Below are 27,881 nucleotides of genomic sequence, written 5' to 3' on the forward strand. Positions count from 1 at the left end.
GCTGATTTCCTCCCTCTGCCTTCCCCTAACTGATGAACTCGTTCCTCTGGAGGACAACTTTTCTCTTCATTGGTGATTCTAAAATGGTTTGGTTCACACTCACTTGTAAGACTATGATAAGCAGCACTAAAGCAAGAAGTGACACAAAAGAAAAGGGAAAAGCCCACTTCAGGGATATCTTTCCATTTCTTTGTCAAGGAGGAAAATCACCATAATTTTTTAAATGTGTATTCATTTGTTTACATCTGCTTGAAAGGCAGAGAGAGAATCTTCCATCAATTGGCGCACTTCCCAAATTCTTGTAAAAGCCAGCACCAGGTCAGGCCAAACTCAGGAGCCCTGCACTCCATCCAGGTCTCCCAAGCACTGGAGCCATCACCTACTTTTCCCAGGACACATTAGCAGGAAGCTAGATAGATAGAGTAGCCAGGACTTGAAACAGGGTATGGGATGTGGGTGTACCAAGTGACAGTTCAACCCACTATGCCACAATGCCCACCCCACAAATAATTTTTAATCTTATTGTCTGCCCAATTCAGGAGCACCAAGAGGTACCACTGATTGAGGCCAAAATGAGATTGCCCATGTGGAAAGCTAAGATTGCAAGCTTTTGTCTGCACCAATTTTGAGGTCCTCATTTTAAAAGGGAGCAATAGTAGTCTTAACAACAACCCAAGGAAGTAACTCAAGGAAAGCCAGAAAATACCACAAATTCCCTTTTAGACTAGAACCAGAAAAAGAGGAAACAACTATATCTTTACTTTGCCTGGGTTTCCAATAAAATCCCATAGAATTTCTGTTCATGTAATTGAAGGGGAAACTTATTCCATGTTCTTATTCATTTACACTTCAGTCATCAAAATATCGATTTTTAAGAGTTATTTGAAGTATAAAAACCAAACAGAAACTTACAGAATATTCTTAATAAAGCTTAGATGAAGCCTGCCTGCCCATCCCCCTAGCCTCGCTTGAAGAGCAGGGAGAAGGATTTGGGTCAGACGATGGAGATAAACTCAAATATGTTAAGATGATCAAGCCTTCGAGTTCAAAGCAGGACCCCAAATTTTCAGATACTTTTAAGTATCTCCTGGCGACAGCTCCAATCACCTGGCCCCTCTATGGCAAATTAGTCACAGGACAAGGAGATTGGAGAGGTGAAGAGGGAGAAAAAAAGAGAGAGAGAGAGAGAAACAAGGTGGCTCATTTTCAGGGAAGGCATCAGGTGACAAGAATTAGACCAGTGACAAGGCAGGAAAAGAAAATGATGAACCCGAGTAGCATAAGTGTCCATAAAGTGCTACACTTGGGGAATAGGCGGGTGTGACGAGAGGGGCTTCTCTGAAACTGGGTCACCTTCCTCAGGGAAGGTCCCTGTGTGTCCCTAGGGTAGCGACCTACAGCAATACTGGGAGGGGAGTTCCCCAGTAGAGTTGAATCTTTCCAAAGTGAGCTCTCCAAGTTGGTCACGTTTTCCAGGGAAATGGAGCCAAGTCTGTCTTGAATGCAGTTGACTTTCAGGGGGAAAGAAAATGAGAACACAGTAGCAGGTGCTGTGAACTCAGATGCCTTTGGGGCCAAGCAGGGGCACAAACGTGTGACGTGCCAGGCAGAGGGGTGCCGGAGGGTGAGGTCTGCCCTGAACCAGAGAATGCAAGTTCTGCTTCAAGACGTGGAGTTTAAATGTTTCATGAGGCAACTCCTGCCAGTGACATCTAAGGAAACAGACAGTCTGGACTCCAGATCAGTAACAACCATACCTCCTCCTTTCAAAAGAAAAACTGTCTCCACCCGCAAAGTCTCCTCTGGTCCCAGAAACACTGCTGCGCCCTTGGTTCCCCATCTCTTTTTCCGCCTCTCCCTGACCTCCTTGCCCCTTGTAAAGCTGGGCCAGAGGTTCCCAGGGCCCCTCCCTCCTTGTGTGGGGGGCCTAGCCCTGGGTGTGGCAGATAAACCAGAAACTCTGTCCCAATCCCCAGCTCAGCCTCACTTCTCATCAAATACCAGCAGGAAAGGCCAGACTTCAAAAACCACAGCTGCTTCTCCAAGCAGAAGTCCAGGGACCTTTAAACTTCACAATTTTCTCATTTCACCGTGACTGACACTTACTGATGTTCATTAACGGAGGGCAGGACCAGAGAGCCATGTTCTAACTCCCTGTCCACAGTGCTCCTTTCCCTGGGAAGGTTCTCAAGCAGGTTGGGGTCAGGGCACCAGTGTCTGGATCCCAGGAAGATCTTCCTGAGAAACTTAGCTGTTACTGTCTGAAGGTCAAACTGACATAAACATGCCCGAGTCCCCGCTGGGGACACAGGTTGGGGGGATCAGCTGATGAGGACAGCGGGGACAAGACCAGCCCCCAGGGGCAGCTGCAGAGGACCTCTGTCCCCTTCTGCGAAGTCACCTTTTAGGCTTTCCGGCTAGGCTGCCCCTGAATTTAACCAGCTGTCACCTGTAGGGGAAAAAAAAGTTCCAGTGGAGGACAGAGGGTCCCTTATATAACAAGAGATCAGTGCAGCTTTGGAACCTTCTCTGCAACAGTCCTGAATAGAGAACACTCATCCCAAGTCTCTGAAGACCTCACCTCTGTGCCCCCAGGCTCACTGCCGTCTTGAACATGGGCACTTCCCCCATGGCCCCCTTTGACGCTCCCACACCTGGAGGAGTGACCAGCCCAGTGATGTAACTCAGCCAGGGAAGGCCACACCTTTCTTAGGGTTTGCAGCTCTGACGTGCTAAGTCTCACCTGTGGCTCTGGTGCTTCTGTTCCGAGTTTAATACAGTGTGGTAAAGAAAGGGCACACCAAGAGGGAATGGGACACTTGTCCTGGCCAGATCCTATTAGCTGGGCTATGTTGGGCAATTTGAATAACCTCTGTCTGAGACAGATGACATTGATCAAATAGGGGAACTGGGTGACGGCGGTCACTAGTGCACCAGGCCAGGCCTCCTGGTTTGATGACAGACAGCTTTCCTGTTTCCTTTCAGTTGCCACCACCAGGAAAGTAAAGAGGGGGGTGGCAGTCTCCCCCAGGAAGCTGCTCCTTGTTGTCCTGTCCTCCCCGTCTCTGCCTCTCGGGAGCACCCTTGCCTTCATTTCCCCGGCAGCCCTGTTCCCAGACCATGTTAGCTGGACAATCAACTTCTTCTTCTTCTTCTTTTTTTTTTTTTTTTTTTTTTTCTTTTTTTCCCTGACAGGCAGAGTAGACAGTGAGAGAGAGAAAGACAGAGAAAAAGGTCTTCCTCTGCCGTTGGTTCACTCTCCAATGGCCGCTGCGGCCGACACACCGTGCTGATCCGAAGCCAGGAGCCAGGTGCTTCTCCTGGTCTCCCATGGGGTGCAGGGCCCAAACACTTGGGCCATCCTCCACTGCCTTCCTGGGCCACAGCAGAGAGCTGACCTGGAAGAGGGGCAGCTGGGACAGAATCCAGCGCCCCGACCGTGACTAGAACCCGGTGTGCTGGCACCGCAAGGCGGAGGATTAGCCTAGTGAGCCACGGCGCCAGCTGACAATCAACTGGTATTATGCTGTCAAGGAAGAGAGAAACCACGCAAGATACTGAGCTGAGGAACACAGCAATTGTAGCTGGCCACTGTCGTCACCCCGGCTCATGTTGGATTCTCCGATAGAGGACTATCAAAGGGATTTTCCTGGCTCGGCATCTCATGGATCTCGTTCCCTGAGTTTTCTCTTTTGTTTTGTTCAGTCCTTTGTATTCGTCCCATCTCTCTCCCTCCTGCCAGCTCACTCTCCTGTCTTAGGCATCACCTTCCCACATCCAGCTCGGTGGCATTCTTGTCTCTCCATACCTTTAAGGTGGTCTACTAAACATTCCCATGTTAGGTAATGCCAGCTGCCTCAGACTACACTTAAAGAGACACAGTCTCCACTCCCAGGGATCTTGCATTCTAATAGAGAGCAACAATTTTAAGAAGTCTGAGAGCACCATGATTCTTTAAGGGGGTTAATTAGTGTTCTCCCAATATTCATGTCCACCTAGAGCCTCAGAATGTGACTTTTCTTGGAAACAGGGTCTTTCCAGATATGATTAATTAAACAAAGATGTCCTCACTCTGGATTAAGGTGGGTCCTAGACCTATAAGACAGCCACGTGCAGGCACTGGGAGCCCAGAGAGAATGCATATGACAATGGAAGCTGACAGGTGAGAGATGGGTCTAAGCCAAGTAACTCCAGGAACAGCAGAAGCCAGGAGAGAGAGATTTACAGACTCCAGTAGAAACCAATGCTTGCTGACACCTTAATTTGGGACTGTAGCCTCCAGAATTATCAGAGAATGAATTTCTGTTGTTTTAAGCTGCAATGTTTGTAGTAATTTGTTATGGCACCCTAGAAAACTATGGAGGTGGGGAGGAGAACAGATGTTAAGGGTTGAAAGGACTAGAACATCAGGAAAAGGGCAGGTATATACATCCAGCTTGATTTGGTTGAGGGTGGGGGAACAAAAATTATGAAGAGGATGAAAATGAACCCCTATAATGTAAAAGCAGGACCCATTCTCTTGTCTGTCCCCCTTAGCCCAAGGTGTCCTTGTCTGTCCTTTACCTAAAGGAAGTCACTGACTTGAGGGAGTGATCTACTAGCCTTACAAGGTTCTAATCACCTGACTCAAGTTGTCCAACAGATAAGAACCTTGATGGCCAGTGCTGTCCTGGAGAGGCCTGTGTAGGGGAGTTCCAGGTCTGGGCAGAATTTCACTTCCACCCTCATGGAACCTCCAGACCAACTGGGGCCCATTTGGTCACCAAAAATTCCCTAAAGAGCACAGCATCACTGACCAATCAAAGGAAGGTCTCTAGCACAACTGACCAACCAGGAACTTGGGTACGAGCTGATCATGCACCTCTCAGCCCCAATTCCAAATTATAAGAAACTTCACCCCCCTAATCCTTGGGGAGGCCGGGAATCAAACAACAGTTGCCCGACTCCTCACTCTGCGCTTTGCAATAAATACCCCTGAGGTCAGTGACTGGCTTTCTGCCCCTAGGGCAAGCAGACTCAGTTTGGGGGTTCTACAGCAATGCTTCCAACCAGTTTGGAGGGGTATTTGGTAATGAGGAGGTAGGAAAGCACCATTGCTTTTATTTAACAAACACAAAGGTATGGTTTACTATATTCCAAGCATTGTTCTACACCTCTACAAAAGTTCACTCATTTAACCCTCATAGTGACCCTAAAAGGTAGAGACCACTATTGTTTCCATTTTATACCTAAGGAGTTGAGAAAGAAGGAGGTTAAATGACTTTCCCAGGATGATGGCTCAGGTCCTGGGGTCCCTGCTGCCAATCTGGGAGACTTTGAGCTCCAGGCTCCTGGCTTAGGCCTCACCCAGCCCTGGTTATTGCAGGTATTTGGGGGAGTGAACCAGCAGATGGAAGATTTCTCTCTTTTCTCTTTTTCTCCCCATGTCTTTCAACCTTTCAAATAAAATGAACATAAATAAAATAAAGTGACTTTCCCAGATCACAGAGCTGAGGAGCAGCAGAGCCAGGGTTCAAACGCAAGCGTTTTTTCTGAATTTTTAAGTAGCACATGACACAGTCCCATTTATTCAAACACCGAACAATCATAACCCCTACTCTCTTTTCTTTTCTTTTCAAAAATGGAAGTAAAATTTCAGATCGTCCCACATTCTTGCACATGCCTGGTCCTCTGAGAGTCCCACAGAGCAGCAGCTACAGAGGCTCCGGCCTGGCAGGACTGAGCACTTGGTGATCCATCCAGAGCACACAGCCAAGCCTTGCCCAGCGGGGACTGTGGCCTGGCAGATTTCCCGGCTGGTGATCTAGGCTGGGTAAACTCTGCAGCCCTCCCAAAGGACCTGGCAAGGAGTGCCGCTGTTCCTTGCAGAGCAGGCGCAGATAGACAGGAGGCACAAGCGCTCAGCCTTCCCCGCCTACCCTCTGCTGGCAGATTCCACAAGGGAGCCAGTGGGAGTGACAGCTGGTCAGCAGCCATCCTATCAGAACACAAAGAGCCAACTTGTGGGAGGTCCGACAGGCTAACAGCCACCAAATGCAGAAGCCAGGAAGTCGGATTCTTCCCTCTCAGGAACACATCCCGTCTCCAACACACAAGACAAGTCCAGTGATTTCAGGCTGCTGAGAGCATTTTCCACTTTGATTCTCCAGACCTTAATTCCCATCATTATCCCGGTTGAACCTGGAGTTCAAAGAAAGCCCTGCCTGGTAATTGCTTGGCCCAGTGTGGAGACTGAAAAGGGAGGATTTCCCTTATCCTACAAATCACTTTCTTGTCTGCCCTGGAACACCGTAGCCTGGGGGACGTCCCCTTCCCTCTGAGCATTAAGGGACTTCCGTTCCATTCTCTTCTAACTCCCATCAGCCCCCAGTGGGATTTATTTCTTGTGAATTACGCCCTGCCCACATCCATGAAGGACTGGTGGGAGCTCCAGAGCCCCCTGGCTTGCTGCACTCCTGTTTGTTGGCGAATCTGTGCCCCTTTCGAGCCTGGTTAGGGTGTAGGTCCTGGTGCCATAGGCGGCTGCCTTGCCTTCATGGGGAAGACATCATTTTTCTTTTTTTATGTTGTCTTTGTGGCCAGCTCAAAAGCACTTAGAAGAACCTCCCGCACAGATAGCATGTTGAGAAAAGGTTCTGGGGGGAGAGCAGCAGGTCAGGAGTTAGGACGTCTTGGTTACAACGGGGTAAGAGTCCTACATGACTCCTCAACACACTACATAGACATGGAACCCTCTGTCTCCTCCCCTGCCTATGGAAGTCAGACTACATTCGAGTTGCCGCAGTGATAACTACAGGAAGTAAGGTGGGGGAAAGTACCTCGAAATGCCAAAGGACGAGATACCAGGGAAAAAGTACGTCTGTTGGCCAATCTGCCGGAAGCAGCACCCACCCCAGGACCCGTGCTGCCTCCCTATGAAGCAAAGCTAGGCACTTTCCTATACATTTTTTCTTCAAAAGATAAAGCTATGAATGTTTTATTTGTTAATGGTTTTATGCATAATAAGCAAAAACTAGAAAAGACCCAAATGTTCTTTAGCTGGCAAATGGATACACCATGGCACATCCATATGTTGAAATTCTGCTCAGCAACTCAAAGGAACAAACCACTAATCAATGCAGCTGTGGGTCTAGGGCTCAAAAGCATCATGCTAACTGGAAGACATCAGCTCAAAAGTCTACTCCATTTACACCACACCCTGGAAAAGGCAAAGCTGTGGAGGCAGAAAACCCATTCGTGGTCCCCAGGGGCTGAAGGTGAGGGAGGGATTAAACAGCAAAAGGACATGAAGGAAGGAACTTTAAGAGAAAAAAAATTTTTGAGGGGGGGAATGCCTGATGCTATGTGTTTGTCCAGTTTTATCAAACTGTTTGAATTTTACTGCAGGTAAGTAATACCTTAAGAAAACTGACTTTTAAGAAGTTACTAGAATTTTTAAAAATAACAGAAAGTCGTCCTTGTCTGTGAACTGGACTCATTTCTGGGAAGCAGGATGTGATCTGCTTCTAACCCACAGGAAGAGTCTGACGAGGGACCCTTCACACCCCTCTGCCTCACTGACCGTAGCTGGTTTTGACACTAAGCACTTGGCTCAAAGTCTAGGAAATTAGCAGGCTCTGGCTGCTTGTACATCTCAACCGTCATAACTTTATTGATGAGAATGGCTACCAGCTGTCTCCCTTGCCCCCGCCTCTGTACTTGGCGATTCAGACTTCACGACCACAGCAAATCAAACTCTGATTCTGCTATGGCTCATCGTGTTGGGGTTTGAACTCTTGGCCAAATGGCTGTCGCTCCGCTGTTCTGCTGCCAATCACCCGTCACTGTGGGTTAAACGTGAAAGGCACACAAGGATCTTCCAACTCTTCAGACATCTGAAAGGCAAAGTGCTTTCCACACCAGCAGGCAACAGATCTGGGGGATATTCAGCTCCCGGACTTCAAAATTTCTGGCTTTGCAGAAAGGGTGTGAGAAGGGACTTAATCTCTTTCACAGCAAATTTCCAAAGTGCCGCAAACCAGGAAGGAAAGAAACATGGGGTCAGGAGCGCATCAGCTAAGTCGTAAGAACGATGAGGTCCCTGAGAAATGGATCTATGCAAATGATTCAAGCCCTCAACCTCATGGTGCCAGGTCTTTGTGAAAACAAAAACAAAACCACTCACAATCTTTCAGATTGTTGTTGTATTCTAATATTTCCCTGTCAAATCAATAAGACTTAAGACTTGGAAAACGTTTCTTTTTAAAAAATGAAGGCTTTATAGTAACTGTATTTGAGATTTGACAGGTGCTATGTTTCACCCAAAGTTTCACCTTTTTGAAGTTGCAATATTATGTTCATCATAGACAGCTATTTCACAGCCTTGTGATTTTTTTCCAGGGAGGTTCACATCTAGGAAAGCAGTACAGAGAAGGAACTAAGCATCATGGGACACCTGCCACATGCCTGGTACTGTGCAGGACGCTCTGCCTACATTATCTGCTACCAGCTTCTCCACAGTCCTGAGAGTTAGGCCTTAACAAGTCCCATTTGACATAAGAGCAAACTAAGGCGTGGAAGTAACTTCCCCCCAAGTGCATGGCAAAAGGTGGTATAGCTGGGAATTCAAGTCCATTGTTTTGACTTTAAACTCGATGTGCTTAGGATGGCGTGTTAACCCTTCCCAAAGCTTTGACCAGTACCATGGGTACGTGGGCCACACACAAAGTGGAAACAGTGGCAGAGTGCGCTCTGCTGGAAGAAGCACAGAGAAGATTGAAACCAATGACGTGTACACTCGCAGAATGCACGAGGGAAGACAACTTCCTTCGACTCTCTGCGCTTCCATTTCATCTGTTAAAGGAGAAAACAAAGCCTGCATTTCTATTTGCAACAGTCTTTTGAAGAAAAACAGTCTGGTCATTCCATAGCACATGGCAAAGGTGAGGGTTGGAATGGGAGCTAGTTTCCAGCTTGCAACTCATCAGAAGCCCAGTATACCAGGTGACTTTTTTGTTGTTGTAGTTAAGATTTATTGTATTTGGCCAGCGCCGTGGCTCAATAGGCTAATCCTCTGCCTACAGCGCTGGCACACCAGGTTCTAGTCCCGGTCGGGGCGCCGGATTCTGTCCCGGTTGCCCCTCTTCCAGGCTAGCTCTCTGCTGTGGCCTGGGAGTGCAGTGGAGGATGGCCCAAGTGCTTGGGCCCTGCACCCCATGGGAGACCAGGATAAACACCTGGATCCTGCCTTTGGATCAGCGTGGTGCACCGGCCGCAGTGCGCTGGCTGCGGCGGCCATTGGAGGGTGAACCTTTCTCTCTGTCTCTCTCTCTCACTGTCCACTCTGCCTGTCAAAAAAAAAAAAAAAAAAAAAAAGGTTTATTGTATTTATTTGAAAGGTAGAGTGACAGAAAGAGGGAGGAACAGAGAGATCTTCCATCTGCTGGTTCACCCCCCAAATGGCCACAATAGCCAGGGTTTGGCCAGGCAGAAGCCAGGAGCTGAGAATTCCATCCTTGTCTCCCACATGGGTGCAGGGGCCCAACCACTTGGGCCATCTTCTGCTGCTTTCCCAGGCACATTAGCAGGAAGCTGGGTCAGAAGCAGAGCAGCCAGGAATGCCAACAGGCACTCATATGGGATGCAAAAGTCACAGGCGGCAGCTAAACCCATTGGACCACAATGCCGGCCCCTGTATCAAGTAATTCTCTCCTCCAGATGTTTCTAGGCTACTGTGTGGATTTGGCCTAAAACACTCAGAAAGGAGGAGCAGCTGGCTCCTGTCCCCTGGCTAGCAGAGTTTGAAACTTCTCTGGCTTGTGCTGCCTCTGACGGGGACTCCCAGTTGGGGGAATAAAGCAGTTGTTTTTAAACGGTCAAGGATCTTTCCAAGACACAGAAACAGTGAGTGAAGAAAAAGTGGATCACAAGCACAGTGACAAATAGAAAGGAGTGAGACAAGGTACACTTGCTTTCCTCTTGTCTGTCCAGAGCAGACCTCAGGGGGCCTTTTCTTCTAATAGCACATTCACTTGAACTCCCCCTCCTGCTTGGCTTTTGATCAACAACCTACTGATGCAACGGATTTGTCACAATGAAAAATATCTACTGGGATCATTTTTACCTTCAAGAAACATGAGTCATTTCAATGCATATCCTTGGCTATGTTTTTTTTTTTTTAAGATTTATTTATTTATTTGAAAGTCAGAGTTACATAGAGAGAGGAGAGGCAGAGAGAAAGAGGTCTTCCATCCGATGGGTCACTCCCCAGTTGGCCGCAACAGCTGGTGCTGACCCGACCTGAAGCCAGGAGCCAGGAGCATCCTCTGGGTCTCCCATGTTGAGTGCAGGGGCCCAAGGACTTGGGCCATCTTCTAATGCTTTCCCAGACCATAGCAGAGAGCTGGATGGGAAGTGGAGCAGCCGGGTCTCGAACCAGCACCCATATGGGATGCCGGCGCTTCAGGCCAGAGCATTAACCCGCTGTGCCACAGTGCCGGCCCTAACCTTGGCTATGTTTTAACATAATTTTTAACTCTGTTGTTTTGGAGGACTTAAAAATATTTATGTGTTTGAGAGAGAAGGAGGGAAGAGACAGAGAGAGAGCACGAGGGAGCTGTCCTCCAATGACTCATTCCTCACATGCTCTCAATTGCCTGAGCCAGGGTCTGAAACAAGGATGAAGCACAGTGTGAACTCAATCCAGGTCTCCCACATGGGTGGCAGGAACTCACTAACTGACCCATCACCACTGCCTCCCAGGGTCTGCAATAGAAGGAAGCTGGAGTCAGGAGCCAGAGCCGGGAATGGAACCCGGGTACTCCAACGTAGGACATGGGCATCTTAACTACTAAGCCAGTTACCCACTCCATTTTAGATTGTATAGAACTCTTCCGATGAGTGTTGGCATAATACAGGGTACCTGATTGATTCGAATAGCATATCTTTTGAGAGGGAGCAGATTTCAAAGCTCTCTATACTGGAGTTGGAGAATTTGAAGCCCAAACTTAAATCTCACTGTTTACCATAGTAGTCTCTGCGTAAGAATGGATGTTCAGGGGCTGGCCCTGTGGCACAGAAGGCTGAGCCTCTGCCTGCAGTGCCAGCATCCCATATGGGCAGCAGTTCAAGTCCCAGCTGCTCTCTTCCCATCCAGCTCCCTGCTAGTGTACCTGGGAAAGCAGCAGAGGATGGTCCAAGTCCTTGGGCCCTTGCACACAAGTGGGAGACCCGGAAGAAACTCCTGACTCCTGCTTCAGCCTGGCCCAGCCCTGACTGTTGCAGCCATTCATTTGAGGGAGTGAACCAGTGGATGGAAGATCTCTGTCCTTCTCTCTCTGTATCTCTGCCTTTGAAATAGATAAATCTTAAAAGAAAAAAGAGTAGATACAAATAATAGTTGAATAAACAAATAAAAGAAACATTGTGATTTAAAATGAAATTTTACTGCATACCTAGGGATATCCCTGGAAATCTAGTTTCAGGCACTTGTTAGAACCACTCATTATGGCCAATCCACCAACAGTGCTAAAGGAAACAGCCTTTTAATCCACTATTGGGGATATATCCAAGGGAAATGAAATCACTCCATTGAAGAGAAAACTCTACTCCCATGTTTACTGCAGCACTGTTGGCATAGCTGAGAAACGGAAACAAGCTAAGCGTCCGTGCACTGATGAATGCATAAGACACTGTGGTACACACACAGCCATGAAAAGGATGAAATTGTGCACTCTGCAGCAACATGGATGGAACTGGAGGTCATTATGATAAATGAAATAAAGCAAGCACAGGAAGGCAAGTATCACATGGTCTTTTTCATATGAAGGAGTCTAAACAAAAAAAGAAAAAAGCTGGGGACAGGCATTTGGCACGGCAGGTTAAGCCACCTCTTAGGAAGTCTGCATCCCATATCAGAGTGCTGGGTTCCCGTCATGCCTCTGCTTGCAATCCAGCCTCCTGCTAATGTACATCCTGGGAGGCAGCAAAGAAGGCTTAAGTATCTGCCATCTACATGGGAGATCTGAACTGAGTTCCTGGCTGCGGCCTGGCCCACCCCCGGGTATTGTATGCATTTGCGGGTGGAAGATTTCCATTTGGATGAAAGATCTCTTTTTCTCCCTTTCTCCAGCCCCTGCTCCTGTCACTCTGCCTTTCAAATAAATAAATAAAAACACAGATAAATAATAATTTTTTAAAAAACATAATATCATGAAAGTTTAAACATCTAAAGGTGGTTACCAGAGGCTGGGGGGCAAAGAGGAATGGAGAGTGGGGGAGGGACTGGTTAATGGGTAGCAAGTTGAACTTAGCTAGGAGTCAGAGCTCAGGGTTCTGCTATACAATAGGGGGACTACAAGTGGTGTTAATGTACTTTACATGTCTCTCTCTAAAAATATGCACTAAAAGATTATATTTTGAAGGTTTTCATTATGAAGAAATATTAAATGCTTGAAGAGATAGATGCATTTACCTGGACTGGATGTTACACAATGTGTATAAGTATTAAAATATTACATGGTATCCCATAAATATGTATAATTTTAATGTGTCTGTTAAAAACCTTTTAATTGGAAAAGATTTTGTTTTGGTTTTTGTTTCTTATTTATTTGACAGATAGAGCTAGAAAGTGAGAGAGAGACAGAGAGAAAGGTCTTCCTTCCATTGGTTCACTCCCCAAATGGCTGTCACGGCCAGCGCTGTGATGATCCGAAGCCAGGAGCCAGGCGCTTCCTCCTTGTCTCCCATGCGGGTGCAGGGCCCAAACACCTGGGCCATCTTCCACTGCACTCCCTGGGCACAGCAGAGAGCTGGCCTGGAAGAGGAGCAACTGGGACTGAAGTAGGCAGGCATATAGGTTAAAATCCATTAGGTTTGTGAGCTGGAAGACCACACCATCACCACGCCCCTGGGTGACCTCATCCCCTTACCTGGCCACACCTGGGTGCCCACCAGCCAATCAGGTTAATTAACCACTCCCCTTTGAAAGTGGGTTAAAAGCCTGGGACATGGTGTATCTGGCCTTGCTCTTTTCCCTGGCCTCTTGCCAGGAGGGGGTTTAGGGTAGCCCTGCGCCTCCAAAGGCCACCCGCCCTAGGCTTCCAGGCCTAGATGCTCCTCCACATGGCTGGTTCCTGGTGCTTGGTATGAACCCAGATTTACCTCTCTCTCTTAAATAAAGCTCTCACTCTCCTATGCATCTTTCTCACTGAATAAAAGCTTAAAACATAACATGCTTCCTTGTTTATCTGTGCCAGTATTTAGAATTCTTCTCTAAATATTAGGCAAGAACCCTCTCAGGCTTATTAATATTGGGGATTTATTTTTTTTTTTTTTTTTTTTGACAGGCAGAGTGGACAGTGAGAGAGAGAGACAGAGAGAAAGGTCTTCCTTTTGCCGCTGGTTCACCCTCCAATGGCCGCCGCTGCAGCCGGCGCACCGCGCTGATCCTGGCAGGAGCCAGGAGCCAGGTGCTTTTCCTGGTCTCCCATGGGGTGCAGGGCCCAAGCACCTGGGCCATCCTCCACTGCACTCCCTGGCCATAGCAGAGAGCTGGCCTGGAAGAGGGGCAACCGGGACAGAATCCGGCGCCCCAACCGGGACTAGAACCCGGTGTGCCGGCGCCGCAAGGTGGAGGATTAGCCTATTGAGCCACGGCGCCGGCTCAATATTGGGGATTTATTAAAAAGCATATGGTGAAATCATATGGCACCCCAAATTCTGGTGCCCCAGATAGCACTTCTGGGGAACTTTAAGGGGCCACATTTTTGTATAAATTTTAGGGGGTCTTCTCCAATTTCAGGACTAGAACCCAGTACCCACATGGGATGCTGGTGCCGCAGGCGGAGGATTAACCAAGTGAGCCAAGGCGCTGGCCCCGGAAAAGATTTTCAAAGTAAAATATTGAACCAGCCCCAAAAGAGAAAATCAAGTCAGAAATGTCTAGGAGAAAGAAGTTTAAAAGTTCCACAGTTTGCAACACTGGTTCTGCAGCAAGGTGGGGGGGGGGGGCAGGCTCTGGGGAAGTGGGCTTGCTCTCCCTTCTAGAAGCAGCATTTATCAGTCCTGCAGGCATCACAGGACTTGCCCAGGGGTCTGCAGCCACAGCAGGTGCCCTTGGCCTTGGCAGTGTCACTGCTGATGCTCCTAAAAACCACTGTCAGCACTTGTATGCTCCTCTGAGAACATCTGCCTTAGAGTACTATCTTTGAATTCCATTTTTCCATGAACTTCTTGAAGCACCCTTGTCTTGTTGCCAGGGCTCAGGGAGGGGAGTATGTGGGAGGCAGATGAGAACCAAGAGGAGGAGGACAATTTCACAGCACAGAAGCAATGCAAGGAAAATGTGCTCTAAACCACTGACGGGCTCTTCCTGTTCCTCTGTGCAGTGGTGGGGGTAGGGGTGGGGCAGAGGACATTGGCCTTGTGACACAGGGAGGCCCCCCACTTTGCTTTCATTTAAAAAAATAGTTCCTGAGTGATGGGGGAAGTTCTAAAGCTGGTTCTTTCAAAAAATTATAAAGTGAGACACCATTAAAAAAAGAAAGACCTCCCTGTAGATTGTTTTGTTTTGACAGTATGCATTGAGGGATGTATGCAATTTTTAGTTGAATAAATCTACATAGGCCCACTTTCTGAACCATAAGAGCTAATTTATAAAAGTAATAGACTGATAATGAAATCACCATCACTATTAGTTTATGCTTAGAATCCATCATCTATCTGGTGGATGATACGTGCAAATCTTATTTTTTTCTGATTTTTTTTTAGTACCTTTTTTTTTTTTTTTTTTTTGACAGGCAGAGTGGACAGTGAGAGAGAGAGACAGAGAGAGAAAGGTCTTCCTTTTGCCGTTGGTTCACCCTCCAATGGCCGCCGCTGCAGCCGGCGCACCGCGCTGATCCGATGGCAGGAGCCAGGATCCAGGTGCTTTTCCTGGTCTCCCATGGGGTGCAGGGCCCAAGCACCTGGGCCATCCTCCACTGCACTCCCTGGCCATAGCAGAGAGCTGACTGGAAGAGGGGCAACCGGGACAGAATCCGGCGCCCCGACCGGGAGACTAGAACCGGTGTGCCGGCGCCGCAAGGTGGAGGATTAGCCTTATTGAGCCACGGCGCCGGCCTTTTTTCTGATTTTAAGAGGACATATTTTCAATTCTTTGGCATTTGAAGGAAGGTGCTTTCCTCTGTCAGGAGCCCATGATCAGAGTTAACCAATAATAACAACAACAAAACCTGCCACTGCTCGCCAAGGTGCTCACCCCCACCCTCAAAAAGGAAACTGGCAAACAATCCCCTCACTCAGGACCCCACACTCCAGCCCCAGGTCTCAGAAAGGCCCTTGACTGCTTGCACGAAGGAGAGCCACAGAGGAAATGTATCCCGATGTGCCTAGGGTATTTTTCAGGTTTGTTTTCTCTTCCAGCATTTGATCACTGGCTGGCGGACTGTTTGGGCCCACAGAGATCCAGAGCCCACCAGCTCATGTATTTGAAAGGCATCTGTTTGTTTTGAAAATGCAAATGTGGCCTACCTCAAAGACTGACAGGCAAGAAATGACCCACTGAGCTAAGGGGAAGGGTTTCCAGCCTGCAGCCCAGTCCCTCCCTCCATCACACAGAGCTCTCTCGCTGTCAGAACCACTTAGCCCAGCCCCTGGAATCTGGGTGGATGGCCCACAATTCAAGCAAGCAGGCTCATCGCTCAAGAATGGGCCAGGCAGAGCACCCGTCACCCAGTTTAAGGCAGCTATGACGCAGAGCCTTTGAAATGGCGGCTCCGAGACCGAGGGCTGCCTGGAGGAGGGCCTGCAGCAGGGACACCCGGCTCCTAGCGGTGGCCGCCCAGTCCTTAGGAGGAGAAAGCCCTGGCAAGGTTAATACCCGACTTTGATCTCTGTCAAGGCATACCAGCAAGAATTAATTTACATTTCAGATGAAAAAGGTTGACAGCATGAAAAGGCATCTTGTTTCTGGTATGTGAATGTGCCCTAATAGATCGGGAATTCTGAAAGGAAGTTCTGAGGAAGCTAAAGGGATAAGCCGAGCGGCTGCTTTTATTGGGAAGGAGATGAAAGGAAAACAAATTTCAATATGTGCTGCTCTGTGGCAACATGTAGGCCAAATGCTTCCTAAATTTCAAGGGCTGCTCTTTTAAAAATATATAACATATCTTAGCAACAGCATTAAAAAGAAAAGACCAAGGGCCAGAGCTAGAAATACAAACAGATGCATCCCACAGGATCTAAATTTCAAACAAAATGATTTGTTGAAAAAATAATAAATTAGAGAATAACCTTAGAAGACAACCAGGAATGGCTATGCTAGCTACTTCCTGCAGGCTTCAACAGTAAGGGGGAGGGCCATAGCTCGGTCTTGTCCCATTCAAAACTGTCCCCCTGGTACGAGGGGAAAGCGGTCACAAGAAGATTCTGCTTTGGGAAAATCACAGCCCCAGATAGAAAAGTCAGAATGAACTGCTTTGCTGTTTAGACAAACACAACTGCCTTCCTATCCAAAGATAAGGAAAACGCCCTCAAGTAAAAGGCAACTGCTCACAAAACCGCCAAGGGCATCACCCTGTCTGTGCATCATTTTCTGGACCTGGGCGTCCACTCCTGTCCAGGGTGTTGCCTACAGGGTAGAGACTCTGTCTGCTTTTGCCACACTGTGGCATCAGTGCCACCTTTGTGGCTGCCCAAGGCCCTGCAGGCTGGGTTCATGCAAGTGTGACAGGTGGGAACGCTGGCTGTGAGGCGCAGGAAGGGGGCACTTGCAAAGCTACAACAAAGGAGGTACCTTAAAGAAGCTCCTGTCTAGTTCCACTAAGCAAAATGACCCTCCCAGGGTGCCTGCCCCATGGACACGCCAGTGCAAAGATGCAGTTGCCACTGTCCCGACATCGTGATGACAGGTACGCTCGTCTCTGTTTCCACGCAGAGTTCCTGTGACAGTAACAGAGTGCACAACGGCGATCCCTCTGAAGACGGTTTTTTCCAAATAAAGAAAGCTGGATTTGTGATTTTTTTTTTAATGTAGTGGACTCTGTGGATCAACCATGTATCTATGTTTGAAGTTTCTATGTTAACACACGTTGGGCTTTGGGCCCAACTGTAAGATCAGAAATCATGGTTGGGTGGGGGGAGAAGAGGCGTGTAAGGAAGGCAGCAGTGGTGCAGGTTGAGCTGTCTCTGAGCTAAGCTGTAACCAGCACTGCATTCCCCTTCTGAGGCTTTGAAGTGGTAGAGCTTAGAATTCCTGGGGGAGGGGGTGTTAAAAATGACGCATTTGCATTTAAATGGCACCCCTACTCCCAAATATTTTAGTTGGGAATGAAGACCTCAGGTCTACTGTGGCCTAGGAGGGGTCTGAGAAGTGTTCCTGGAGCAGGGGCCCACTTGCAAAGGATGCAGCTGTTTGACTGAAGAGCTTGTTTCTAGCTTGGGGATATCTGAAATCCTACCTCCTTCCCGGCTGCTGAGTCCGCTGGCCTGGCTGCTTCTCTCTCATTCCATCTCCAATTTCTTGGGCTCCCTGAGAGCTCCTGGCATGCTCAAGGGGCCTGTTCCTTCCAGATCCTCAATTAGGACCACGCAGCTTCAAATGAGGGAGGGCGCGGGGGCTGGCAGCCGCGGTGGAAGTCACATTTGCAGAAGAGCAGAGTGACCCGAGAGCCGAGAGCCGGGCAATGGACGGATGAGCCAGTAACCGGAGCTTGCGGCCTTCAGGCTGCCAAGGGCAAGCTGAGTCCCCAGCGCCTCTGTGTGCTCGCTCTGTGGGGCCCACAGGACCCAGGCTAGCCACACATAGGCCTGGCTTTGGGAAACTCAAGTGGCTGGGGGGTGGGGGGACCCTGAGTTATTCCCCTGTGTTACTGAGAGACAGGTCTTGCATATAATCAGAGAATTCCAAGGCTGAAAGCTACTTCCAGACACTTTGATCCAGTGTCCTCATTTCACAGAGGAGGAAGTGATTCTAAGGGGAAAGAGATGCGCTCAGCTGACAGCAGGAAAAGTGGACCCCACGGAACTGCCTGCGTCCAAATGCTAACTCTGCCACCCACAAGCTGTGAGACCCTGGAAGCCTTATTTCACTTCTCCATGCCTCGGTTTCCCTTCTAGGAATCAGGACTGTACAAGTGCCTGCTCAGAGCACCCTTAGCCACGTAGGACAACACATGTGACTGTCAGCCTCATCACGATCACACGGGGGTGGGGGGGCATGTCAGAACCAGAGTGAGGACCCCCGCTAGAACCCTCGACCCAGCCTCGTGCTCCAGAATTATTAACCTTCCCTCTTTGCTAAGCTCACTAGAACTTAATCACAGAACATTTCAAGTGGACACTGTAGAAATGATGTTTTAATTACCTGCTTGAATATGAACAGCAGACTCCCTCCTTCTGTTGCTTATTTTCTTAAATTTCCTCCGAGCATCATATCCTCTCCAGGCTAAAAATATAAAACCATGTGCTGGGAATGACACTAATTTAGGAACGTGCCAGGGAATTGATATAAGCTGTTTTCCCCTCCAATCTATTACCCCTCGCCGCCTCCCTCCGGCTTTCTCGCTGAGCAAAATAAGCAGAGATACGTGTGCTACGGAGGAGGAGAGGGGACTGTCTGTACTCATGGCGTGCTCTGTAACATGCCTCTGAGTTGTTTTTCCAGAACACCCTGGCTTCCACTTGCGGATCACATGGTACTCCCAGCCCTGGGTGAAGTAGCTCCCTGGCATTCTAAGGGATATGGTGTGGGTTAGGAGGGCTTGCCTGGGCGGATGTGGGAAAGCCCGGGAATGGCCTCTTTCAGTAATTCTTATTTGGGAAAAAATCTATAGACATGAAAGTTGGAAGAGAGAAAAGAGTAAGAGGGGGAGTGCAGGAGGAAACTAAGAAGCACAGCACTAGCCCTGTGGGGGTGAACTCTAAAGCAGGATGATGAGGGTCCTTCAACAAGTTCAGGGACAACGGAAGTAAAAGGCAGAGTCTATTTGTAATCAATTAATTAATTTGAAAGAACAACAGAGAGAGAGAGGGAGGGATGGAGGGAGGGAGAAATCTTCTATCTGCTGGTTCACTCTCCAAATGCCCTCAACAGCCAGGGCTGGGTCAGGCCAAAGCCAGGAGCCAGGAACTCCTGTCTCTCCAACATGAGGAACAGGGACTATCCTTTGTTGCCCTCCTAAGTACATTAGCAGGAAGCTGGATTGGAAGCGGAGAAACAGGGACTCCAACCAGCACTCAGATATAGGATGCAGTTGCCCCAAGTGGCAGCCTAGCCGACTGCCCCACGTTGCCTATCTTGTGAGTTTATTTTGATGCAAAAAAAATTCTGCAATCCATGCAGTTTATAATAGCCATTTTCTACCTATTATGAAAAATAAATTGTACCAAAATAAACTCGTACTTTTAATTCAATCCCCACGAACTTCTTGAATTTCAAATAATTTTTTAAAATTGTATTTATTTTTCATTTATTTGCAAGGCAGGGAGACAGAGACAGATCTCCCACCTACTGGTTCACTCCCCAGACGCCCACAACTGCGAAAGCCATTCTAGGCCGAAACCTGGAATCTCCTGGGTCTCCCATGCAGGTAACAGGGACCCAAGTACTTGAACCACCACCGGCTGCCTCCCACAGTGAGCATTAGCAGAAAGCTGGAATCAGAAGGAGAGTTGGGACTTGAATTAGGCACTCCAGTATCAGACGTGGGCATCCCAAACAGAATCTCAACCACTATACCAGATACCCTCCCCTCCGTAAACTTTCTGGACTTCGCTCCTATGCTAAGGGAGGGGGAAATTTCCGAAGGGAAGGGAGAAGGCACAGAAGACAAAGAGGAGAGAAGAAAGAAACCAACTGACCGGGCAGGTTAAGTCCTTTAGATAAGGAGCTGAGCACGAAGCCACCTCCTAGCCCTGGGAGCAGGAGGGGCTTGGCTCCCCCACCTCAGCCTGAGCATCAGAATGCGGAAGCGCAGCTGGGGTTGCTCGTGACGTCCCAGAAGGACTGAGGCGCATTGTGACTCCAGGTTAGGAGGGCACAAAGGAAATCGTCCACTCTGTTGGAGATCTGGTGCTTTCACAACGGCTGGGTCAAAGCGCAGGGGCACCAGTGCTGTGTGTGGCAAAGGTGACACAGGCATGGCATCCGAGAGGCACTGACCGGGCCAGGCGCGGGACAGCTCCCCCGGGCGACTCTCCCCCTAGGCTCACCAGTTCCGTGTCGGATGGAGAAGCCTTCTGGAAATGGCATTAGTCACTGTACGATGGGAAACCTGGTCACAGGCTGGAAGCGTACCGTATTCGTCATTTAAGGAGTCGGGGCCCATGGCTGCAGGGGTGGGGGTTGCCATCACGGGCCCACTCTTCCTGCTTGTATCTTCCCACCCATCACAGTGGGTGATGGCTGTTGGGTGACTGGTCTGCCTCTCTGCCTGGTTGGAGACCAAGACAGGCTTCTCATGGCTACTTGCATCCCCAGCACTCGCCCTGCCACTGCCACTTGATAACTGTTTGCTGAAACAAGGAGGAAAGAAAGAAAGGAGGAAGAAAGGGGAACAACCACAGAGAGTGACAGGTGACAGCCCCAGCACTAAATGCAATGCCAGGCTCAGGGCACTGTTTCTCAGAAGGATTCACCTGACTGGATGGCCGTGGCCCCCTTCTCTCTCTTCTCTCGGACTCGCTTGTATCTCCTGGCCGCGAGCCAGCCCTTGGTATATGCCTGCAGCACAACCACTCTGCCCAGGACTTCTTGCAGTAGCAAATTTAATTGCTCAACATGGTAATATTTGAGAAAAACCTGAAACAAGACATTGGTTTGAGCATTACAAATAGGCCAGACACTCAATCTACTTCAGCAGGGACATGATGTTCTCCCAAATGAAAAGCTACACGTGACAAAACTAATAATCAGGGAATGCAATAAATAAATGCAAGATGTGTCTAAAGGAAACACAGACAAAAGTCTAAACAGGTCCATCACTGTCATTGACAGGATTTGTGTATTTATATGTGGTACTAGCATAACAGTGCTGACAGAGGGGACCTGCTAAAGTCAGCTCAAAGACCTCATTCTAGAAACGCTAAATGGTCCTTGGTTTAACATACAGCACAGTGAACAAAACTGCTTCGTCTGATCCCAAATGTCTCTGGGCTCCTGACTCAAGACCAGCAAAGTCACTATTAGGTGGGGCCTGGCCTGCTCAGCTACACAGTTCACAGAGCTATTTATGTCGCAAGGGACAAAGGCAAACAGTAAAGCACTACAGGTGACCCTCTCAACAATAAAGAAAGTGGTACCTTTGTTTTTCCCAGAACCCAGTGTTCCAATCTGGACTTTTCCAAGATAGCAACGCAGCTCTCTTTGCTGGGAGGAGGCGTCTGATGTGCTCTGAATGCCAAGTAATAATACCTAGGAAATAAAAGACTCAAATGAAGCACCCTCGGTCATCCTCTGATTAGTGTGATAGAATTACTCCAAGCCCATTGATAAGCCTTGTTTTATAATAGCTAATATTTCTCCTTTTTTCCCATTTTTGTGTGAAAGGCAGAAAGAGAATGAGGGAGAGAGAGAGAGATCTCCCACCTGCTGGTTCATTCCCCAAATGCCAGCAAGAGCCAAGCTGGGTCAGGCTGAAGTCAGGAGCCCTGAACTCAACCTGGGTTCTCCACGTGGGTGGCAGGGCCCAAATACTTTAACCATCACCTGCTTCCTCCTAGGAAATGAATTAGCAGGGAGCTGGATTGGGATGTGGAGCCAGGACTCAAACCCAGGCACCCTGCTAACAGAATATGGGCACCTCCAATGGCAGCTTAACTGCTACCTCAAATGTCTGCCCCATAAGTATTTCTTAAGCTCCAACAATAATACACTAGCTAGTGAAAGATACATAATGTATGCTTGTTAACTTGGCTGCTATGTACTTTTATGTTTTCTATATGTATATTTTCTTTAACTGTTGCTTTGTTAATTCATAATCAACACAGGCTTGATGTCCTGCATGCAGAATCAAAATCTCTAATCCTTTTAGAAAGCTGAAATTCAGACAGAGACAGCTTCCCTGGTGAAACTCACAATTTAAATGTTAATATTACTATTACAAAAATAATTCAAATCCTACTGTGCATATTTTGACTCGGCTTTGAAAAGTCCCATCTGAAGTCATTTGTAGATAGCAAAAATGATCACAGCTCAATGCTACTGATTCTCCCTGGGAGCCACACGTCTTCCTCATGGTCTACAGCAGATAGGTTTCCTCGATGCAACCACCAAAACCACATTTGTTTTCTTAAATTACTTCATTTTTTGTGAACTTCTGAACTTTCAGATCAAAGAGTTTCTGGGTAGATTCAAAGACTTCCACTGGAAGGAAGGAAAAATCTCTTCTCTTCATCCAGTCTCGGTTCATGGCTGAGGTCCCTATCACAAAAGACAGACTAACAAGAGAGAAGTACACAGAACGTATTGAAGTTTCACATGACAGAGGAGCCTTCCTGAAGAAATGAAGACCCAAAGACACCACTAAACCTGTGTATTTTTACGCCAGGGTTGCTGAAGATGTGAATAGTTCTGGAAACAGAGTGATCAAATGGTGACACACGGGGCTGTGTGCGGGGAGAGTGGGATTTAGCTGGGTCTTTTTGTTTGGTTTCCTTTCCATGTCCCTGTGTCTTCAGCGACAAGGATATTCCCTTTCTGTGGGTATAGGGAGTGCGCCTCTCACTTGAGGATCTTAAGACGCGCTTCAGGGGAAGGTCAGAAAAGCCTTCCTAGGTTCTGTGATGCCATCACTACTGAAACCCAGCTCCTCTACGATGCCTGGCATGCAGATGCTAGACCACGGGGTCTCCATCCCCCAGCCTCTTCCCTTAGCTCAAAGTTTCCCTGTGTTGTTTTTAAAATCAACTCAAAGAATCAAGGGAGCGAGGTAGCCTACGGCCCTATAAACTCCCAAATCACCGGTTCTAATCACCAAGAGTCCTGAGATCATTTCTTTCTCCAACGGATAACGTCTTAATGGTCACTCTTGTCTTGAAGGATTTCTCTGCCAGGAACTCCAGACCCAGAGTAAAAAGTAACTACCGCCAGCAGGTAGCTCCTAGACAGACTGAAGCCCACTTTGCCATCATAAAATCTCCCTAAAAGACATGGTATTGTTGACCAACTGAAGTAGGGTCACGAGCATTGCAGACCAACCAGGACCCTGGATATGAGCTGCACATGCACCTCTGAGCCCCAAGGTCAATCTGTAAGAAACCCAAGCCCCTAACCCCCAGGGAGCCCCGGAACTGACAGCTGCCTGGCTCCTGGCTCTGCGCTTTGTATTTGACACCTCTGTTTTCCTACCACCAAAGTCAGTGATTGGCTATCTGTGCATAAGGTGAATGGACCCAGTTTTGGGGGGTTCCATAACAACTCTTCAGCCAGTTTTAGGGGTTATTCTGTATCACTACTAAAAGGATATTTTCCTCCTCTTTCCCTTGTTCTTTATTCTCTGTTTTTAATTTATTCATTTTCCTTTTATTTGAAAGACAGAGAGACAGAGGAAGATCTTCCATCTGCTTATTCACTCCCCAAATCCCTACAACAGGCAGGACTAGGAGTCAGGAGTCAGAGGCTCAGTATTGGTCTCCCATGTGTTTGGCAGGGACCCAGGTACTTGCGCCATCATCTGCTGCCTCCCAGGGTGCACCTTAGCAGGAAGTGGAGCTGGGACTCAAAACCAAGCACTGATATCCCAAGTGGTATCTTAACCACTGCAGCAAACACCTGCTCCACTCCATTGTTTTAAAAATATAATTTGTTGGGGATGGCACTGTGGCACAACGGGTTAACGCACTGGCCTGAAGTGCCAGCAGCCCATATGGGTGCTGGTTCAAGTCCCAGCTATTCCACTTCCAATCTAGCTCTCTGCTATAGCCTGGGAAAGCAGTAGAAGATGGCCCAAATCCTTGGGCCCCTGCACCCATGTGGGAGACCCAGAAGAAGTGCCTGGCTCCTGGCTTCGGATCAGAGCAGCTCTGGCCATTGCGGTCAGTTGTGGAGTGAACCATCAGATGGAAGAACTCTCTCTCTGCCTCTCCTCTCTCTGTGTAACTCTTTCAAATAAATAAATATTAAAAAGTATATATAATTTATTGAATATGTTTTCCTTTTATAAAATCTTACCATAGTTCTTGTTTAGAAAACTTACAAGGATTTTTTCTTTACTGCCACCCATAATTAAATTCAACCCCTTGAATGCTCAAAAATAAACTTAATTTCCTTGTCAAAGGATTTCTCTGACATTCCTTAGATAAAATTAATCTGTTATTTTAAAATTACTTTTAAAAACAGAAGTATTTTTACTTTTTGGAAAAAAAATCATCAAAATATGAAACATGTTCCCTTCTTGCTGCTAAATATATCCCTATCTTTCTGTTTATAGAAAAATAAACATACTTGACCAGCACATGAGTCACTGACATTATCTTTATGTTATAAGATTGTTTTACCAGGCCGGCGCTGTAGCTCACTAGGCTAATCCTCCGCCTTGCGGCGCCGGCACCCCGGGTTCTAGTCCCGGTCGGGGTGCTGGATTCTGTCCTGGTTGCCCCTCTTCCAGGCCAGCTCTCTGCTGTGGCCAGGGAGTGCAGTGGAGGATGGCCCAAGTGCTTGGGCCCTGCACCCCATGGGAGACCAGGAGAAGTACTTGGCTCCTGCCATCGGATCAGCGCGGTATGCCGGCCGCAGCGCGCTGGCTGCGGCGGCCATTGGAGGGTGAACCAACGGCAAAAGGAAGACCTTTCTCTCTGTTTCTCTCTCACTGTCCACTATGCCTGTCAAAAAAAAAAAAAAAAAAAAAAAAAAAAAAAAAAAAGATTGTTTTACCAAAACAAAAGATGGTTTTACAAGTCAGGATAGAATGCTGGAAATATCTGCGTTGAGAGATCCTGGGATGAGTCTCAGGGTCCGAGTCTCTCTTCCTACCTTTGGAGAGGAAGGCAGCAACTCTCAGACCCCTGCATGGTGGCCAGGACTAGCAGATGCCAGGTCATTTGGCTAAGCTCAGGAACGGCTCACAGATGTTTTCCTGAGCTGCGTGGGAGGAGGGACAGTACGGAGTTACACTGAGTCCTGTCTGGGTAGCTCATTGCACCAGCGTATGTAGGTTCTTCTGCCCAGTTTCCCCAGGATTGTCACTTCAGTCTTAACTTTTCTGAACTGGCTTTAGTCAAGGCAAAAAGGTATGTCCTGGTATACACGACGATGGGAATAGATGGTAAATCCATATGGGGTGAGTGTCCTGAGAAAGTTGAGGTACACATTAACTGAAGGTGTAAAAGTCAGTGGCTGAACTGGGATTTCCTATACATTTAGGCAAGGCCATTTATAATCTGGGCTCCCTTGGCATTAAGCAGCCTAGGCTTGCTTATGGTAAATGCTCAATGCAATTGGTAAGGAAGTATTTATAGAGAACCTACTGAATGACCAGCACCGTGCAAGACAGAGGATGCAGGATGGGTTCCAGGTTGTATTTTTCAGGCATCTGTGATATTCGTTCTAAGTAGCGAGACTGTGTCTTGAACTAATGTAAGTATTAGAACTTAACTTTTGTAGCCTTTCAACTCAAACCTCTTAATTTATGATGATACAATTCATGTATGGCTGAATTCCAGAAGATATAGGTAAAATAACTATGAAGATGTTAAGTTCCTTCCTTCCTTCCTTCCTTCCTTCCTTCCTTTCTTTCTTTCTTTTTGACAGGCAGAGTTAGACAGTGGAGAGACAGAGAGAAAGGTCTTCTTCCTTTTTCCGTTTGATTTGCTTTTCCTTTTTCCGTTGGTTCACCCCCCAAATGGCCGCTATGGTCTGTGCGCTGTGCTGATCCGAAGCCAGGAGCCAGGTGCTTCTCCTGGTCTCCCATGCAGGTGCAGGGCCCAGGTACTTGGGCCATCCTCCACTGCCCTCCCAGGCCACAGCAGAGAGCTGATCTGGAAGAGGAGCAACCGGGACAGAACCCGGTGCCCCAACTGGGACTAGAACCCAGAGTGCCGACACCACAGGCAGAGGATTAGCTTAGTGAGCTGCAGCGCCAGCCTCAGAGGTTAAATTTCAAAAAATATTGAAGAAACAGACAAGTGGTATGCCCATAGTTATCGAGTCAGAGAAGCAGTATATGTTTCTTCGATGGAGTATTTTGGATTCTATTGGTATCGTGGTGAAAAAGCATTTAGAGCTCCTGTTTGCATCAGCGTAAAGGCTTAACTGAACAGAATCAAGTGGAGATTATTGCCAAAAGGAGGGTCTTTTGGGGAGATCAATTCCACTCCCTTCCTGAAACCTCTGGATGAGTTAAATGAGCAGAAGACATGTAGTAGCAAAATAATAACATAAAGGTCTATCTTGAAGGTCTGGACTCTTGAGGACATTGAGTCATCCAGTTCTTCCCTGAGATGCCTCTTGTAGATAGAATTTATCACGCAGATAGGGGTATGAGCACTGAGTGAAGCCTCAGAAGAGATTTGTTTCTTTCAGAATGGAAAAAGTGGCAGAGTCCCTTTAAGAATGGACAGAGTGCTTGCCTCCTCCCAGAGGCTGCATGTAGCAGCATTTAGTTTTCTAACGCTAGCACTCCTGACACCCCTCTAATGGACTTCATCCTTGCCTCTGATTGGTTGTTATCCCAACCTCTGATTGTTATACCAGCCCTTTGATTGGTCATCAGCTGTTATTCTGCTTCTTCCCTGATTGGTTAAAGCTAGGTAGTCACTTTGTGTGTAAAAGACCCAAATGGGAAATTTCATGGGCAATTCTTTCCTTGGAGCCCCTCCTGACTGCTCTTTGCTTTGCTAGCTTAAAAAAAAGAAAGAGGGCCGAAGCGGCTCACTAGGCTAATCCTCTGTCTGCCGGCGCCAGCACCCAGGAGTTCTAGTCCCTGTTGGGGCCCCAGATTCTGTCCCGGTTGCCCCTCTTCCAGGCCAGCTCTCTGCTGTGGCCCGGGAGTGCAGTGGAGGATGGTCCAAGTGCTTGGGCCCTGCACCTGCATGGGAGACCAGGAGAAGCACCTGGCTCCTGGCTTCGGATCAGCACAGTGCGCCGGCCGCAGCGGCCATTGGGAGGTGAACCAATGGAAAAAGGAAGACGTTTCTCTCTGTCTCTCTCTTTTACTGTCCACTCTGTCAAAAAAAAAAAAAAAAAAAAAAAAAAAGAAAGAAAGAAAGAAAGAAAAGAAAAGAAAGAAAGAAAGAAAGAAAGAAAGAAAGAAAGAAAGAAAGAAAGAAAGAAACCCCCAAAAAGAAGAGCTCTGTCTCTAATCATGGGTAAGTCACTCACCTCTCTGTACCTAAATTCTGACATATGGGAATAGCATATGGGAATAGGAACCAATAAGTGAGACTTAACTCTTTTTTGGAGAGGGAAGGATATAGGAGGCCCAAGACTATAAAATTTGATAAAAGCTATACACATTCTATTTTGGAAAATACTGTAAACACAATACATCGCACACAATGTCAAGGGATCCACAAACCTCTGAAGGCCTCCCAGTGACCTAAGAATCCTCCTTGCTCCAGAATTCTATGGCAGGTAATACATTTTCTAAGATCTCATTTTATGAAACCACTTAGGCAATCAAAACAGTAAATATCAAGTTGAAAAATATCTCCGCTCAAAAATACTGTTCAGTTTTCTGACATGTTTTGTTGTATGGAATTCAGGCTATTCAAGGAAGAGCCTTTAATAACAGGCAAAAAATGATCTGTGGAATGTCAATAAAAGCAACAGACAACTAGAGATACATCCTCCTACATTTACATTATAGAACCATACACTAGAAGAGTTTGAAAGGTTCTAGGATATGTTAGCTTTCTATTGCTGCATAACAAATTATCTCAAAATTCAAAACAGGTATTTACCATCT

At 47.6% G+C, this 27,881-nt stretch overlaps 1 protein-coding gene across 2 annotated transcripts in view; it reads right to left on the reverse strand.

Moving 5' to 3' along the window:
- Positions 1-27,881, reverse strand: part of MYO3B (myosin IIIB) — a 474,261-nt gene that overhangs the window by 141,501 nt on the left and 304,879 nt on the right. For both annotated transcript variants that reach the window (XM_070070709.2, XM_089328195.1), the window contains exons 26-28: positions 21,280-21,391; positions 20,617-20,779; positions 18,344-18,424 (exon numbers count right to left, since the gene is read on the reverse strand). In XM_070070709.2, the coding sequence (XP_069926810.2) occupies positions 18,344-18,424; positions 20,617-20,779; positions 21,280-21,391 (356 nt within the window). The remainder of the gene's footprint in view (positions 1-18,343; positions 18,425-20,616; positions 20,780-21,279; positions 21,392-27,881) is intronic.

Source organism: Oryctolagus cuniculus, chromosome 3 (assembly GCF_051225735.1).
Source record: "Oryctolagus cuniculus isolate XC-2025 breed Fujian yellow rabbit chromosome 3, ASM5122573v1, whole genome shotgun sequence".
Classification (NCBI taxonomy): Eukaryota; Metazoa; Chordata; class Mammalia; order Lagomorpha; family Leporidae; genus Oryctolagus; species Oryctolagus cuniculus.